At 37.0% G+C, this 17,913-nt stretch overlaps 1 protein-coding gene across 1 annotated transcript in view; it reads right to left on the bottom strand.

Moving 5' to 3' along the window:
• Positions 1-17,913, bottom strand: part of ANO2 (anoctamin 2) — a 151,436-nt gene that overhangs the window by 109,422 nt on the left and 24,101 nt on the right. The window contains exons 4-9 of the mRNA XM_041460361.1: positions 10,964-11,062; positions 7,185-7,336; positions 5,657-5,711; positions 5,085-5,133; positions 2,158-2,213; positions 1,863-1,904 (exon numbers count right to left, since the gene is read on the bottom strand). Of these exons, the coding sequence (XP_041316295.1) occupies positions 1,863-1,904; positions 2,158-2,213; positions 5,085-5,133; positions 5,657-5,711; positions 7,185-7,336; positions 10,964-11,062 (453 nt within the window). The remainder of the gene's footprint in view (positions 1-1,862; positions 1,905-2,157; positions 2,214-5,084; positions 5,134-5,656; positions 5,712-7,184; positions 7,337-10,963; positions 11,063-17,913) is intronic.

Raw genomic sequence — 17,913 nt, 5'->3', positions numbered from 1 at the left:
CTGCTGCTCAATACCATTCATAAAAAGATATTTTTTTTTTTAGCAGAAATCACAGTGAAACTGGGAAATTCCTTTAGTCTTAGGAAAAATTGAAACCCTCTCGGCATAAGTTTTTCATTGCCGATTTCTAATTCTTGTAGGATGGGACAAAAGTGTTGTGTCACTGTGAATTTTCTCCAAGGAAATCCTGAAGAAGGTTCATAAGGATTAACCTTTTATGTTATAAACTGGTACATAAACCTTAATTACTTGTGCTGCCCTATTGTCTTAAGTATCCCATAAGGACTGAGTTCATATTTGTGGTTTTTACAAGAGAAAATTGAATTCAAAGATACAGATAAATTAAAGTGGGCAAAATAAAAGGGAACAGAAGAAAAAAAAAGCTTAAAAATACCCTCCTTTCTTTTAAACCTGATCAGGGTTCTTCAGGAAATTAAACACTGAGACTATTAGATTCAGATAGAAAACAGATGATGGTATGCATAAGAATACTACAGAAGATTCAAGGTCTAGGCAGCAGAGACATATGTGAATAATCAATGAAGTATTTCTGGAAAGAAGCTTTTATGTTTTTAATACTTAACACTTCGTAACTGAGCCTAATAAGCAGAATAAAAAGAGGGCAGCACAAAATACAACTAGTAGGCGAAATATTTTTCCAGACACTGTTCCTTCTAGGCCCTCTTCCCCCCACTTCCGCTGTACCCAATTTTCCTCCATGGACTAATGTTCATTTAGGTTTTTTTTTTCTATAAAATATGTGTTTTCCAAGTCAGTAATCTGTGGAGCTGCCTCTCAGAGAAAATTCTGCAAGTCCATAGGAGACGATGCCTTTATGAACAAAAAGTTCAAAGTAACAGACACAAATAAAAGAGCTTCTTTTATAGTTGGTTTTCTAACTTTGTTTTGCTTAACAAGGTCATTTTACAATGAAATTGTATACAGCACATGAAGACATCTAGTGGCTGAATGGAAACATTATTTACCCAAAAAGTACAAAGATTATGTTTTCAAATTTTACTAATTCAGCATTGGAGAAAACAGATTTATTTGTAGGACCTCCGTTTATATGAACTAAGTCTTCATAGTATAGTAAATATTGGATGTTTCCAAACATTCCCTTTTTCTTCATTCTGCCCTCTTCCCCTTTCTCTCCCTACTGTTTTCCCTCTGCATGTCCTATCCCATTTTTTGCATATCAAGGAAAATAAAATGAGCAAACATTAAAGAACAATATGGAAAGATTACTTATTAGTAATCTATAAAACTAAATAAATTATTTAATAGCAATAAAATGGGTTTTTTCCCATTTCTATAAGTAAGCATATATATTAAACACAGTTTGAATTCGCACTGTTTCTCTTAAGGATTGATCTATTTTTGAATGTATTTTGATAGCTAGAAACTTTATTTACAAAATAACTAGAAGCAGATTTTTAGAAATTGCATGCAATTTAGTTGAATGCACAATCAAATGAAAAATACAACTGTATTTTATTTTAGTAACCACAGCTCTCTAGGAGCATTTGGTCAGGAAAATAAAAATATTCTATGAGTTATTTAATAATTTTAGCTTCGTTACAGGTTGAAAGTCTTGTATATGTATACAGAGGGAATCTGGAAGCATTTCAAGATGTAAATTTCAAATTAAATTAACTGACATGCTTCATAAGAAGATATTATAAAAATCTTGGAAAAACATTTTTAAATGCAGAAATAGAGGAAAATATGTAATTCAAAAAGTGTATGCATTTGTTAAAACACCTGCTTGTTTGTACAATGGCTAATGCTTTACAATGAGATTTAGAACATAATTTGTTACATTAAATATAATATGAAATAAATTTTGCAATGTATTTTACCTTTCTTTCATTCATGTCATCATTTTGGCCTTCATATTCACCCTGGAGAAAGAAAATAATTTAATAACTGATGTAAAAGCAGAAAAAAATAAAGAAAAGTTTGGTTACCTGTTCCTACATTGTTAATTTTACTTTTAGGTCACAATTTGAAATGTACTTATATAAGAGTTTTCATATTAGAATCACTCTTAGAAGAGATTTTCAGTGTCTCAGACAGCAAATAAGAATGTCTGTGAATGGATGTCTCCTGAGTGACACCAGCAGAGGACTGGATTTTTTCATAGTGCATACATACATCGTGAAGTGGGTAGGCTGCATCATAAACATTGTTTGCTATTAACGTGCCAATGCCTAAAAGAAAAAGAAAAATTCAGGTGGTCAACAGGCACAATTGAACAGAAAACATTATTACAGATTTCACTGCATGACAGAGAGGACAGCGCTGTGTAACTGACAATATTCAGGATGAGAAAAGAGCCACATAGGGTTCCTGGCTGTGGAAAATGTTTTTCAGAGAAACTCACTTCCACAAAGTGCTTTTTCTTCAGTGGACAGCACAGTGCAAAGACTCTTCTGATCACTTTCTCACCCTGACAGCAAAGAGCCACGTGACTGAGGAGAAAAGCATCCAGAAGTCCTTCTTGAATCTTTACAATGGTCAGAACTACTGATCCCACTGGCCAACAATTAAAAACAACCCCCACAAAAACTTCCACAGAAGTTTGTGGTTATGAAATTGTAGAATGGTTTGGGTTGGCAGGACCTTAAAGATCAGCCAGTCCCTGCCCCCTAGGCACACCTTCCACTATCCCAGGTTGCTTGAAACCCCATCCAACCTGGCCTTGGACACTGCAGGGAGTTTAGTTTTGCAAGGGAATTCCCAGCAGTGACTGCAGCACCTGGAGACACAAGATCCCTACTGGCTCTCAAGACCTGCAACTCTTACAGCAATTCCATCTTCAGTCTCTGGAGGTGAAAACAATTGTTCCATAAAAAGGCAACCAAATATGAGTAATTTCTAGTTATTAATTACAGAAATAAATATAGATATATAAATTTATTCCAGGCCTCTCTGCTTTCACAGCCCAGAAAAACAAGTAACTAGCTATCATGTATTTAGTGATGAAAAACATTCCATAGTCAAATAACACATTGTCCTGAAATATTTGGGAGAAACTTTCTGGTCAGAGATGCTAGACAGGCAGTACCAATAAATGTCTCCCTTGATAGAAGTACAACTACATGCATTCATAGAATCAGGAAATTATGCTTGGATAGTGACAAGCCTGCTCCTGAAAGTGTTCAGTGTTTGGAAGTTTACAGTGGCTCAGAGTTATCTAGAAGAAAATAAGCCTTCCTTGTATAATATCATAGGATCAGAATCAGGTTCAGCCTTACACAGATGTAAAAAAATCCATAAGCAAATGTGTTTGAAGTATTGTTATTTTCATAAAATAGGTCTATAAAACCAGACTGCTAGAAGCACTTCCAACATCACTGTCCTACCTCTTGTGTAAAATAAGCAATGAATTCTAATAACAAAAGAAAAAAAAATTTTAAAATCTTTTAAACCTCTCCTGATGAGCGGTTTTAAGCTTAAGACCAGTAAGATGGGAAAGCCTTAGTGACGTATGAAACAGAGGTCTTTTGTGGGAGGATCTCAGAAGATCAAAGGAAAAAGTGAATTTAGGTCAAACATGATGCACAATCCTGTTTTGGCTACAGACCAGAAAGATGGAAAGGATGGGAATGTTAAAATAGTTATTTCATGTCAAATGAGTTCTTGAGCTGACCTGAGCTTGAAGTGCATCAGGCTGTATTTTCATGCTAGAGTTAAAAAATCCCTGAGAAGTTATTAGTAGTCCTTTGATCTTTAATGATGGGTTTTATTCCACTATAAACCAGGACAAGCTATTAAAGTAAAGAAAACCTTAAGTAAAAGGCAAATATCTCCATTGGCAAAGTGTCTGTCCCTTCCTATTCTGTCCTTGAGCTTCTCTCCAGTTTTCTCCACAGCAAATTCCAAAGTCTCCAGGAGGTTCCCAGCACTCCAGAAAAATAAGACAGCATTCCCCTCTAGTGTCCCACTGGAGACTTTTGAGCAGACCAAAACATAGAACAACATGAAGTAAACAGCTTAAAAAGCAGCAACTGCCAAACAATGTTTTAGAAATCGAGAATGCCTGACATTTTTAAAACAATATTTTAATTTTTTTAAAGGAAACAGTGTGGCAGTCATAAACCTAAAAGTTTATACTGGAAAAAGGCAAGTGGTTTTGGTTGAAAAAGAAAAAGCTGTTTGTGTGGCTTTCATTTTGCTATGCTTTTCATGTAATTTCAAATTTTAAAAAAAAATCTAAAAAAATAAAAAAATAATCTATCTCCTGTTCAAGGAAACCTAAATTAATCTATTTTCCTGTACAAAAAAACACATGTGTTATTGGAGCTTCCCTGCCCAAAATCACACCAGGACTGTGCAGAATCTTGCCGCAGCACATTTGCCAGGAGCGTTACCCTTGGACACTGTGATCTGTCCATAGGTGGTCGAGCTTACAGAAGGATTTCCAGAAAATATGTCAGGGAGTATCATCACTTCTTTTCCATATGTGCCATGGTCTCACAATGGGTGAGAAAAAAGAGTAAAGAAAAGAGAATATGTACACCTGTATAAATTCTGAACCTCAAGAAAATTAAATAAATTCTGAAGCTCAAGCTCCAAGTATTTCAGCATTATCCCAAAAGTATCTTCAAAACAGTCATATTTAAGTCATATATTTCACTAGGCAGCTCAGGGAGGTAATTTTTAAAGCTGAAGCAATAAAAAAAACCTGGAAAGGTGAATTATTCAATTGAAATGGCAAGAAAAATATGGTCCGGCAAGATATAATACAACATATTGCAGTTGACATCTGAATTTTCCAAAGTAGATCATACAGTAATCAAATCCAATTTTATAACAATTCATTAAATGTGAGTTATGTGCCAGATGCTGCACCTGTAGAAATGAAAAGCCAGCTCCCATTACCATCCAAACCATGGGCTAGAAATTCAGATTTTATGCCTCAGAAAAAAAAACATTTAGTTCAATCTCTAATTTTTTTTTTTTCTTTTGGGAATGTGTGCCAGCATATTTTGTGTCCTGCCAGGAAAATCAATATTCTGTGAGATACCTAAAAAATTCCATTCAAAAGAACACCTCTAATTCTCTTTCCTCCACCTTACCCATGCTGTTTCTGGCCTTTGTAGATGTGCGCTTCAAAATTTCCCTCACCTGCAAAAAAGAACAGTGGCATAACACACAGATCCTTTTTTAGCATGAATTTCATAATGGAATTAGCAATAAAACAAAGTTCTAAAATAGGAGGCTTCTGCAGTGTTCGTTTGCACAAATATTTAAATCATCTAGCAGATTTTATTAATGGATTATCTGCCCTAACATTTGTGGGCTAAAGCCTGCTGTGTTATGTCTTTATAGAAGTATTTGAAGTATAAGAACTATATGGCAGGAAATCTAGGTAAAGATTAGGAACAGGGCTGAAAAGAGTTTTGAACACTGAAGAGGAGTCAATAGCTTCCCTGCAGAGCATTTCCCACTTCTGAATCACCGGGCAGTTCCAGAAAGGAATTCCTTACATACATATATGTCAGGAATTAGTGTGCAGTGAGAATACACAAATGCATAAATTAATGAAAACAGCAAAATTGAAACGAAAACACTCCCTGTAAATCCTATTCTAAAGCCCACTAGCAAATCCCACTCAGAAAAAGAAGACAAGGATATGTTATTTTCTTACTATTCGGCTGCGGGTTGCATTGTCAAAAAAAGTGTCTTTGTCTTTGATGTCATACCTAAAACATTGAGGGAAAAGAAAATCAGCTCTGTTTTAAGACATGGAAGCAATACATAAGACAACATATAAGATTCTAATTTAGAAGTCACTCAGAAACCACAGATAATCAGAATAGCAGAGGTTTAAAGGGAATATAGATGACATAGTACAGCATAACAGAATGTGCCGTGTAAGACCTAGTCATTCAGAGCTCTACCAGGATTGCACTGATGGTGGGCATAAAAAAGCAAAATTATTAACTAATATAAAATGCCTTTTGGGGAAAAAGAACCTCTCTATGTTTACAGAAGATGACCTTTTAATATTTTTCTTATAGCATCCCCTCAACACAATAACATGCTGAGGTTGTGTTAGTTAGTAGATTTCAACCAGCCTGATGCAGATGTTCATTACTCTTTCTAGCCATTAAACAGTCAGCATTTCACTTGATTTCAAATAACCATTCCACCATAATTATGCCTTCCCTTAAACCTCAAAATCATCATATGTGAAATTAGCTTCCCAGTATATTCTCCTCCATCAACCATCAATTCTCCACCTGACTCATATGCAGAATTAATTAAAATTGTCAGAGGGCCATAAATGAAATGGTGGGTCACCGTATTTATTACTGAATTTTATTTATCGGACATAAATACAAGGAGACACCCAGGAGGAAAAAAAGAGTGTTTCATGTCAAACTGGGCCCAGAAACATTATTCTGAGTGAAAGAGCAGATGTCAAGAATTCCTTATCTGCATATTATTAGTTGAGTTTTAATTGCTATAATAAATCTATCAAGATGGAAAATACCGCTGCATTTCTACTAGATCTTGCTTTTCTCAAAACAGGCAGTAATATTCTTAACCAAATAATCAGGAATTTGGTGGGAGGATTTCTACATTTCAAGCTAAACATATGGAAATTTATTTGATGCACTGCTTCCAGTGCCTTATCCTACAGAAGTAGGAGGAACACCAGCATAAAGTCTCTGCAGCTTGTATTTCTGTTAACCCACTGAAAAACTAACAGTTTTGGTTGTCCCCTCATGATTTCCAGATATGCTTGATGAACTTTTGAATTTTGACTGCAATGAGGGAAAAAGAAATTACAACTCTAAAATGATACATTCCAGTTTTCTTCACTGTCCATTGTCGCTGTTGAGTAAGAAACAGCACAGACTCACTGGAAGGCTGGTTTGCACAGCAGCAGCTTTAATATGAAAATTCTCTCTTTTTAGAGACTGTTCCAATACATTTCACCTGATTGGCTAATTAATAAAAACACCTTTTTTATAAACAATCTTCGAGAAAAACAGGAAAACAGAGAGTAGAAAAACACAACCTGCAGGTTATTTATAATAACCAGCTATCATCATTTCTCTACAACTCCCTAAAAGTTTCACAAGTCCGCCATGAGAAAACTTATCTGGTTTTCTCACTCTCTGACCAGACTGTCACATTCACAGTCCATCACATTTTCAAGTACTCACAAATATATTTTCTCTCTGGAAAATGGGTAGGACAAGGTTTTCATCTTGGTATTTTCTTGCTGTGGCACCTGGGGTTGCAGAGGTTCAGTCAATTTGCACCATATTTCATTTAACGTTTTGAGTATTCCCTTTTCTTCTGTGATTTCATACATCTGAAGAAATAAAACTGTACATTAGCATGTCCCTTTCAAAATGACACTAAAATAAAGAAAGGAAAAAAATAATTTGCTGTACACATATGTTTAAACCTGTAATTAAAAGAAGTGTCTTCTCTGAAGACATATTCCCATATAACTGTAAACACCTGAATCCATATGGGTTGCAGTTCTAAAAAGTTCTTGTCCCTCACAAGCTAATTCCAAAAAAAACCCCAAAACGTTAGTGCAGAATTATTAATACAATAAAAAAGGAAATCAGTTCTTCACCCAGAGCTCCAGGTATGTGCTCATCTCACAGTTAAACCACCTGTCCAGAAGGATAATATTAAAATATAATAATATTAAAAACTTTACTAAAATCCAGGAAAAAAAGTTACATCTACTACCTTCTTCTCATGCACTAGCCAGGGAACGTTATAGTAGAAGGATATATAATTAGTTGCCAGGTCTTTTCCTTTGTGAAACCTTATTCTGTGCCTGAGGAATGTTTTGTCCTTCAAATGCCTTTCTGCTGTAGATGGTATGACTTTCTTCATAATTATTCCAAGTCCTGAGATTGGAATATTAGGGATGTCATTTCCTGGCTTTTCCCTCGTGTAAATTGTAATAACAACAAGCAGCTCCTATTCAGCGAGTACCAAATCCTTTGGGAGTGGATTGAATGGGTGCTGCTAATTCCTTCAGTACTCTGCGATCAATTCACAAGGCCCCATGGACTTCTGGACATCCGGTGGATACTGATTCTCCCTTAAAAATTCAGTGGCCACAAATGGAAAGCCACAAACTGTTCCCACAGATGCTGTCCTCTGCCTCAGGACCAGGCAGTCCAAGATAATTAGTATTAAAGGCTGAAGCAAAAAAAAGCATTGAAGGCCTCATTTTTCCATCAACCCTGTTTGTCAGGTGACCATTTCCAACAATGATTGGTCCAATATTTTCCTCCCACCTTCTCTTGTTATTAACATATTTTAAAAAGTCTTTTAGTTGTGTGGCACAATACTGGCTAGTTTGAACTCTAGATGAGTTTTGGCCTTTTGTGTTTTCTCCCTGAATATGTGAACCACAGCTTTGTAAACTTCCTGTGAGGCCTGGCCTTGCTGCTAGAGATGGAAAATTGCTTTTTCTTCTCAAGGTCCACGAGGAGCTCCCTGTTCAACCAAGCACTCATGGAGCACTCAAGAGCAGATTCCCAGGGAGCAGAGCTGAGTTGCTCCCTGAGTGGTTTTGAGCTCTCTTGAAACCTAGAGCAACAATTCTGCTGACCTTTTTTGTTCTCATTAGACAGACTATTTTAAATTCAGCCATTTTATGGTTGCTGTAGCTAAGGCAGCCTCCTACTATCGCATACCCCACATGTCCTCCTCTGTTCACAAGTATCTAGTCTGGGAGGCCATCTTTTCTGACTGGCTCACGGAATTCTTGTGGCAAAGTATTATCTTCAACACCCTTCAGGAATTTCTCAGACTTGCTTGTCACAGCAGTGCAGCATTCCCAATTAATGTTTGGGAAGTGGCCACTTCCCACAAGCACAAGAAATTTCTCCTGCTTTCCTATGGAATGATTCATCAGTCCTACAGATCACTCGATGACATCTGCCTTGTTTTCCATCCCCCTAACCCTTACCGAGCACATGTCAGCCTTATAATCCCCTAAATGCAGCTATTCCCTTCCACACAGGAGAACTCCTCCACCTCTCCATCTCTGCCTATAACTCCTGAACAGCCTTTACTTCCTATCCCAGCAGTCCAGTCACAGGATTCAATTCCTCAGGACTCACTAAAGCCAGAGACATTGCAGCTCTGGCCACAGAGCAGCCCTTCCAGTTCTTCCTATTTGTTTCCCATACTCATGTTTGAGCCTGGCACAGTCTCACTCACCAAAATAGCTCTGTTACCATATCCAGAAGTTTATATATAGTTAAAAGGGCTCACAGGGTATCTTTTCCCAGCATGCCTTATAGTCTGAAAGATTATTTTAAACTGAATGTCTGGTGAAAAAAATTATTTGTAACCAATTCCTGGTTAGAGGTGGATTAATACTTTCCCCTGAAAATGCCTTTTTTTAATGGTTTAGTACGATCCTTGAATAAATAAAATACCTAAGGTGCCTTGAGAGCAGTATTTTGTATCTTCGAACAAAACCAGAACTTTCCTTTTAATGGTTACTGGATTAATTTTTTTTTATATTGCCAATCCCCAAAATACAAGATTTCAGTTTTTTCAAAATGGATTTCTTTTCTTTCAAAGGAAATTCCTCTTTCAATTGTTTTTAATTTCAAAAAACACCCAAACCCTAGGAAATGAATAGAGCTTTCCTATCAAGCTTGTTTCTGGTAATGCTGCCATTTCTGCAGCCAGAGATAACAGAGGATTTTTTTATTTTTGGAAATAACAGAGGATTTTTTTCTCCCAGTCAGAGGAGAGAGGGGGGATGCAGAATAGTTGTGAATGAGGAGGGTGCTATCAGAGATTATCAGCTACTGGACAGACCTTAACCCAAGCCAAAGTGATGGCAATACTCATCAACTAAAATAGTGTAAAATTTACTTTGGTGCATCTGCAAAAATCTTGGAGGAGAAAATTCCCATGAGAGCAGAAGGAGGGAGAAATAAGCAGGCACTAAAAATGCATAAAAGGAATTAATTTTTGAAGAGATCAAAGGGAAGAGCTGAATATGTAGAAAGTTTCTAGGAGTACTGTAGCTATCTAAAACCTACTAGTTTTCAAAGATTGATTGGAAATATCCTTCTTTTTTTTTTTTATCCTGGGATGCAAACACACTGAGAATATGCAAGACTGATTTGGCCAGTCTTCTGATAATGACAGGTTGTAACAGCATGAAATGTGAACCAGAGTGAAGCTTTTGGTGGGTGAAAATAAGATGAAAAACTCAAAGATCAAAAAATGTAGTGGGAGGAAACAAAATCAATTTTTTCCTTTATTTCTAATGACAGTGAAAATAAATAAATGTTCTTTAGTACAGTTAATGTGTATCACTAACTAAAAGTGCAGGGCAGTTCCCCTGACTCCAGTGGAGCTGTTAACCAATGGACTAAATAATTTGAGGAACACAGATTGGGGACTTTGCTACTCAGAATTTACAAGGTTTGCCAGCAACTCTGCTGAAAACAGACAGAAAAGAAGAGAGTGAGCTGAAGTTTTAGTGACAACAGGCAGGTCTGAATTCACTAAGTCATTGATACCACCAAAACAGATTCTCTGGGAGAGCCTCTCTCTCTTTGGAGAAGTCTTAAGACAGTGACCAGTTTCATACTATCTTCTACACTACCCCTCACCTTTGAGAGAATTTCCTTGACAAAAGTCCAGACAGCTCCTGCCTTCTCAGCTTTCAAAGCCCTCCTTAGCACTCACCTCTGTCATCACCCTCCTGAATGCAGTGCATCAACCAGCTGCCTCTGTGGCCTTTAAAAACCCCTTTGGAAATCCCCACTTAAATATAGCTCTGAACAGTAAATCATCTCAAACGACTTAGAAATGTGAAAAATAAGTCTGACATTTTTGTCTGATTTTTGAAACAAAGTAACTCCATGGGCTTCTATACATTTAATGATGATTCTGATCATTCAATCATAAAACAGAATAGAGAATGGGAGATATTTACCTTTTTAGTGGGCATTTTTATTTTAAGGAGTTCTGCTTCTCGACTGAGGACTTGCCAAGGTGCATGTATACGGACAAAACTCAGTCCTTGGCTCTTGTTCTGAAACATAAAAAAAAAGGGGTACAATGTATTTAAATATTCTTGTACACAATGTAGTGCTAATATCTCAAGTTGTTAGCTCCAACTAAATCATTCAGCAGTAGGCAACAATCACAGGGAATAACCAACTTCTGCTGCAGAAAAGTGACATTTTCCTTAAAAGCTGAATCTTTTATGGTCTAAAATCCATTAATCTACTGCCTGTAGTGTAGCTGCACAGGATGACAGAAAGCTACAGGTCCAGATTTTGGAATGATGTAAATGTGAAACACCCAAGATACCACTTTTTTGTACATTGATATTTTAGAAGGGATCTGATTTCTTTAGTGGGCTTTTGTGTCCATCTGAGCCAACAAGATAAAAAAAAAAATTCTCCTGCTCTGGGTGGGCTTTGCTGTAGTTCTTATTTTCAGTTTTGCCCAACTGTTTTCCGGACACTTCATCAGATCAGTGGTTCCCTACAGGGAATCAGGCCCAACATTTTTTGTTCTAAATATCTGCAGTTATAATAATCATAACCTGCAGAATAGCAAACCTAAAGAAAACATAAAAATTTAACTTCTGTACAGAGATATGAGCCTCATGTTTATGTAAATGATTGGTTATGCTGGTCAGAAACATAAAATGCCCAAAAGAGCTTTGGCACAGCCAAAATGTTTTTTGCAAGCCGTGACAAAGATGTCCTGGTAGCACATGTGAGCTACAGAAAGGAATCCTGAGAGCAGAAAGCAGCACCCCTTGTTAAAACATGAAAATTAAATGAAGGAAGGTTCAGGCAGTGTTTTCCTCAAGGCACACAAAGAAATTGTACCAGTAAATCACAGGGATAAATGTTTGCTGTGGAAATGTAGGGAAGAAAAGTTGGGAGGGAGACTACAAAGCAAATATCCGAGAAATCAAGGCAATGACCAGCTGTCACACCATCTCCCATACTGCAGCTCTTCTTTGAAGGGATTTCCTTGACAAAAATCCAAACAGCTCCTGCCTTCTCAGATTTCAAAGCCCTCCTGAAAAACTCTCCTCTGCCATCATCCTCCTGAACACAGACTGTCAGATGATATCCTTTAGGGAAAGGCATGGAAGTGGACACAAGAAGACTTTCAGGAGGAATTTCTTCACTGAAAGGGTGGTCAGGCATTGGGAGGAGCTGCCCAGGGAGGTAGTGAATCCCTGGAGGTGGCCAAGGAATGACTGGATGTGGCAGTGCTCTGGGCTGGATGACAAAATGGTGACTGGTCAAAGGTCGGACTCGAAGATCTTGGGAGGTCTTTTCCAACCTCATTGATCCTGTGATTCAAAGGCTTCATTAAGGCCAAGATTAATGATCTTTGTGTGGCTGCTTCCATCTTTATGTACCCCCAAACGTGTTTGCTGAATGTGTCCTTATGCGTCCTGATTAAAAATCAAAAATAAAAAGTTAGATGGAAATCCTACTATTAGTGCTGTCATTTTGCTCTTATTTCCCCTGTAGGTGCAACATGAATGATAAAAATCACTCCCTCGCCTTCAGCTAACATTTATTCAGTGGACCAGTGCTATTTTAAAGAGCAGAATGAGCTGCAGAATCTCTCTTCCATCAGTCCACTGGGGAAGTCAGCTTTAACAGAAGAAAGGAAAAATTTACTGGGCATGAGCAGATGTTCTGGTAATCATTTGCTGAAAATAGATTAATAACAGATGAGAGGTTAAATTTCAGTGGGTGAAGGTCAGGAGTTTCTTCTGAGCTTTTGGCTAAAATCAAGCACATGTCCCTGTCTGGGGGATTATATTCCATGTTGGCAAGAGGAAGGACAGTGTGATCTAATTGGTTGCTTCCACCTCAGGCTCATATGACTACACAGATTGCAAATAAAATTAGACAAATAATTTGATTGAAAAGACCAGATGAAGAATTTGACCCTTGTATATTTGAACAAAAATAAATTGGAAAGTTGTGCGGTTCATGAAGTGATATCAGATGATGAGGAATCAGACCATTAAAAATCTTTAAAAAGTTTAAAAATCACCCCATGATGGGAAGTTGAGGTCATTTCAATAAACAGTAATGTAAAGTAAATTAAGTAGGGAAAACAGGACTAGGTGGCTACTGCTGCATCAAAAGATGCAGAGCAGTGGGCTGCTGGATGTTCACCTTGGGATTACTAGAACCACATCTCCCACATCTTCCTAACATTCAAATCAATCAAAGAACTTAAAAATAAACTTGAAACCATTCATTTAATATCATAGCTCAAGAGATGAGCCATCGAGCTAATTTTCTGTGGGCTCACCAAAATAAAAACCTATAGGACGACTCCTCTGGTAAGATTCCTTTCCTCACTTTTCCAGGCTTCACCTGCAGCAGTTCCAGGTGTCTTTAAATGTCCTTTTTTCCTTATGATGTCTCGCAAGGATCTGCTTAATTAAGTTATTCCCAGAGGGATTCTTGTATTGCAAATATCTCCAAAAGTTAGAACTTGCTCTCCTCCTTACCAGAGTGGATTTATAACTGTTTACTGGAGACAACCCCTAACTGCTGTCCTCTGATTAATCACCTGAAATGATAATTGTGCACATGCTCATCACTTTGATCTCAGGAAATGCTGTCAGTCTTCTATTTTGAATGCTTGGAATCACTCCTGCTGATTCACTGTACTCTGGATGTGTCACTAAAGCCAACATGTGGTGCTGGCAAACATTGGTTTTGTTAGACCAGTCACTTGTTATTTAATACAGCCATCCTTAATCAAGACCTTTTTCACTTGCAGCTGATGTCCCACAGGACTTTATCCTTGGCCCTGCATTGTTCCATGTCTCTATCACTACACTCCCTGATTATATTAAATTACGAAGTATTCCTAGGCAGATGACAAACAGATTTGTCGCTTTCATGATGCCTTTTTTTTTCCCTGTCAAATCTATATTCCATATTACAGACTTCTTCCAATAAGTTTCAAGAGTGGAAGTTTTTCAATAAATTCATTCAGAATTATTCAAGATATATTTATATCTTGGCTGCTTCTCTGTTTTCTGAAGTTGAATTCGGTTTTCCCATTTCAATAGGAAAGCTCAGCATTAAAGCCAAATGGAAGAAAGGTCTGCTTTGCTTTTCAATCAGCACATGAAGAAAAATGTATTGGGTATTTCAGTTTATCATGATTTTTAGCAATCTAAAGCAGGGCTACAATAGCAGCCTATATTGCATTTTTTCTGTCTTGGACTGGAAATGCATAGGCTGAATAAAATTCAAATTTCACCAAAGGAGAGTTTTTCTATCTTTCCTGCCTTAACAGTAAAACAAATGAGGACCTGAATCAGCTGCAAGTCTAAGATTTATTGCAAACTTATCACCATCAAGGCCACAGCAGAACAAAAATATATAACTACAGAAGATCTCACATAGATATATATAAAGTGATTATTCTTTTTATTGAAAGCTGAACATTCTGAAACACGGCTAGACAAGCATAATGAAGCAAAACGAAATTTATTTATGCACCTCCAACATGAGCTAAATCATATGGTAGTAAAGGCATCAGATTTGTCAGTCACTATCAAGCCAAGAAAGGGCAAAACCAATGACTAGATTTTGGAAGAGCCCCAGGCTTCTTTTTTTTTTAATGGTGAGCACACTGTTCCTAGGAACTTTGCAAATACAGAATTCATTGCTGAATGCTACAGCTTGGTAAGTATTTCTTGTCATTTCCCTATCATGAAATCACTAATCACTCCATACTTAAGGAATACAGTTTATAAATAACTTACATATTAAATAAATAGTTATTTTTAAATACTAGTCTAAAGAAAAAAAAATTCTGTGGTGTATCTTAACAGGAAGAAAAAGTAACACCAAAGGGTAGAAAGAAGCTGAAAATAAGTTATTAGCTAATGTCTAAGGGAGTCCAGGGAACTGCCAATCTTTCTAATGATTTTTAAAAGAATGTGCACAGGAAATGGAAAAGGCATAAATCGTAAAACATGAAGCATGTAAACGTCTTAGGGAAAAAAAACTCAGATAACTGAACTTTAAACATTTTATCCTTCAGTGATTATTAAATGGACAAAAAAATACTTGGGAGCAATATTTTAATGGCCCCAGTTAATATAATGAGACAACACAGGGAAAGCAACAGTGAAACAGTTACAATGAGGAAAAGAAAAGACAGGTCCTATTAGCTCAGTAAAAGTAATCATCTTCCCGTTAATTCTATCACCAAATGGATCCATCATGTCTGCAAAGGCAATTGTTCAAAATTAATGTCTGCTCTCCTGATACCAGCCCTGGAAATCAAGATAAATACCAAAGTGATGCGATATTGCAAATAAAAAGTAATTTCTTGTTATTATCCCAGAACTGTGGTCACCTTCATTTCACAAGAGCAAGCCAAGTGCTGAGCTGTTGGCCCCCAGCACGGGTAGCACTGGATTGCATGACACAGCACTGCCAGATTCAGGGAGAGACTGTAAAAGTGGCTGTGTTTTCTGCCAAATAGACTAAATTTCTATCTGTGAAACAGTGTGTTTCTGTTCCTAGAGCTTTGTGTCCAAGATATAAAATCAGTCAATGATAGCCAGTTCCACTAGGAAAAGGATGTGCAGGGCACTGGTCCAGGTGAGACAACAACAACCCCGAAATGTCTTTACATGGACATCTGAGTCCAGAGCAACTCCCTGCTCATGTTAGCTCATAGAAGAGGCTGTATCCTACAATTGTAGGCTGGTAATTTAATTCTGCCTCTTAGTTTATTAAGACAATGGAACTTCCCTCTATCAAAAGGCTTTTGTGAAGATAAATATGCTCCAGATTGAGAAGTGCTCAAATAAGGCAATAAACTAGTAAGACAGTATGGCTATATATCTTATAATTTTCATATTTTCCTTCAAAAATCCTTTTACCCTTGCCAAACTTTCCCCTTTCTATTTCCATTATTTCTCCAGGGTGTAGATTTACCTCAGCGCATGGGTACACAGACATGCTCAAGACCTTAAGCAAAGTGACAAAATGTACACATTTTGACAGTTTACTTTTCTCTTTCTTAATTTCTAACAACAGTGATGGTGTCAATATCTTGTCTATGTTGTTCTTTTACTCCCACTGTGAACACAAACAGTTAAAGAATATAATAGTGTGTATAAGCATAAAACAGAACACCTGGTCATGAAAGATCTGGCCAAAACACCTAAAAAAAACCTTAAATAATCTCAATTTCTTAGGTAAAGCACTGTGGAATGAAACAATTGGCTTTGCTCCTCCTTTGCAATGCTTCCTCATGGCACTGTGACCTCTCCAACCAAAATCTTCCCACTCATGTATGGACAGGAAATGTCTCTGAATGGAAGATGATACAGGAAGCCTAAAAACACAGGTGTGCTTCCCCAAAGAAGATGGACATTTTTAATGGCAATAAAAAATTGAATGAAAATGAGCTGCCAGAAACTCAAGCATAAATGTAGAATAGATTGATAAATCTGCCAAATAAAACAAAAGAAAAAAAACCCAGGGCACAGACCTGTGCATTATTGCAGTGTTCAAAGCAGGATCTTTATGCAGGTGAGTAACAAATATGCCAGGATTGTATTAATTTTAATTCTTTCTAAATACACATTTTGGATTTAAAATTACTGCTCTTTCATCAATATTTTCTAAATGTTTATCTCTGTCCACTAATCACTAAAGCATGAAAAGTATGACTTTCAAACATAAAGCAAAATCATCTCTAATTATTTAGAATAACTTTATCAGCAAATTTTTCCTGTGTCAATGACACAAATTTCTTGCTATGAAGGCCTGGCACAATTTCAACACATCTTCTGAGACTGAATAGCATAAATAATAATAATAATAAAACGTAAAATTAAGAGCCTCCTCACCCAAATCAAACTGCCTCACAGAGGAAGGGAGGAGTGTGTCTTCTCTACCACCTCCTGTATTTTGGCAGTGTCAACTGAAAATCACGTAAGCAGCTGGCCTGGCTACATTCAGTGCCAAATTAGCTAAAAAATAAGCCAATATTCTGTGGAATACATCATATCAAACTTTATTATCCATAATAAAATCAACAAACTTCATGAGGCCAAAGAGTTAACATTTAAAAGGGCAAAATGTAATTCCTCTTGAGGGAATGAGACTCACTAATCTGCACAGAGATTTATGGCCTAAACAATTTTCCAGATGAAGCAGCAAGATCATGGAAGTCAATCTTTAGACCAGATAACAGACATGTACCCAGTGGGGGGATTAATGAAACAGAGACTGAACCCTCACTCTAGCAAATTCAATTTCAATGGAAAAAGGGATTTGGAGAAAAAAGAAAAAAAAATTCAAAATACTTAGGGACACCAATCTTCTGTAAAAACAGAAGAAAAGTATCTTAAAATATTGCTTCATCCCTCCATAGCTGATCAACAATCATATGAAGGGATGATGCAATTTTGTGTTGAAAGATTTTAAAGTTCAATTTGTTCTTAGCAAACATACTTTAGGGGATGTTCTGTAATTTGAAAGTGTTAACAGATGGTACAAATGTACTCAGTTTAATAAGAGGGTTCTCCTAATCAGAGGCTACAAGCTTTTTCAGGATGGTATGGCCCTTTGAGGTCTCTCTCTCCAAAGATCAGTAGCAGTAAAAGGAAGGTTGTCTGTATTTGCAGGGGCTTGACTGGGAGAGGATTAGGATGAAGATAATCAAAGTATCTGAGCTGGCTTTTTTGCTGAGGGGAAATCCAAAACCTCCATGGACAGCTACAGCCTTATGGCAAACAGGGAGAGATGGGGGAGAGTAAGGGGCAGTCCCACAGTATCATCATGTGACTCATTTTGGATAAGGCAACAGGTCCAGGGGTGGAGAAATAATCAGTGAAACAAGAAGAAA

Source organism: Pyrgilauda ruficollis, unplaced genomic scaffold (assembly GCF_017590135.1).
Source record: "Pyrgilauda ruficollis isolate IOZ18807 unplaced genomic scaffold, ASM1759013v1 scaffold142, whole genome shotgun sequence".
NCBI classification, from domain to species: Eukaryota; Metazoa; Chordata; class Aves; order Passeriformes; family Passeridae; genus Pyrgilauda; species Pyrgilauda ruficollis.
Note: the sequence above shows the minus strand (reverse complement) of the source record. Positions and strands in the feature narration are given on the sequence as shown.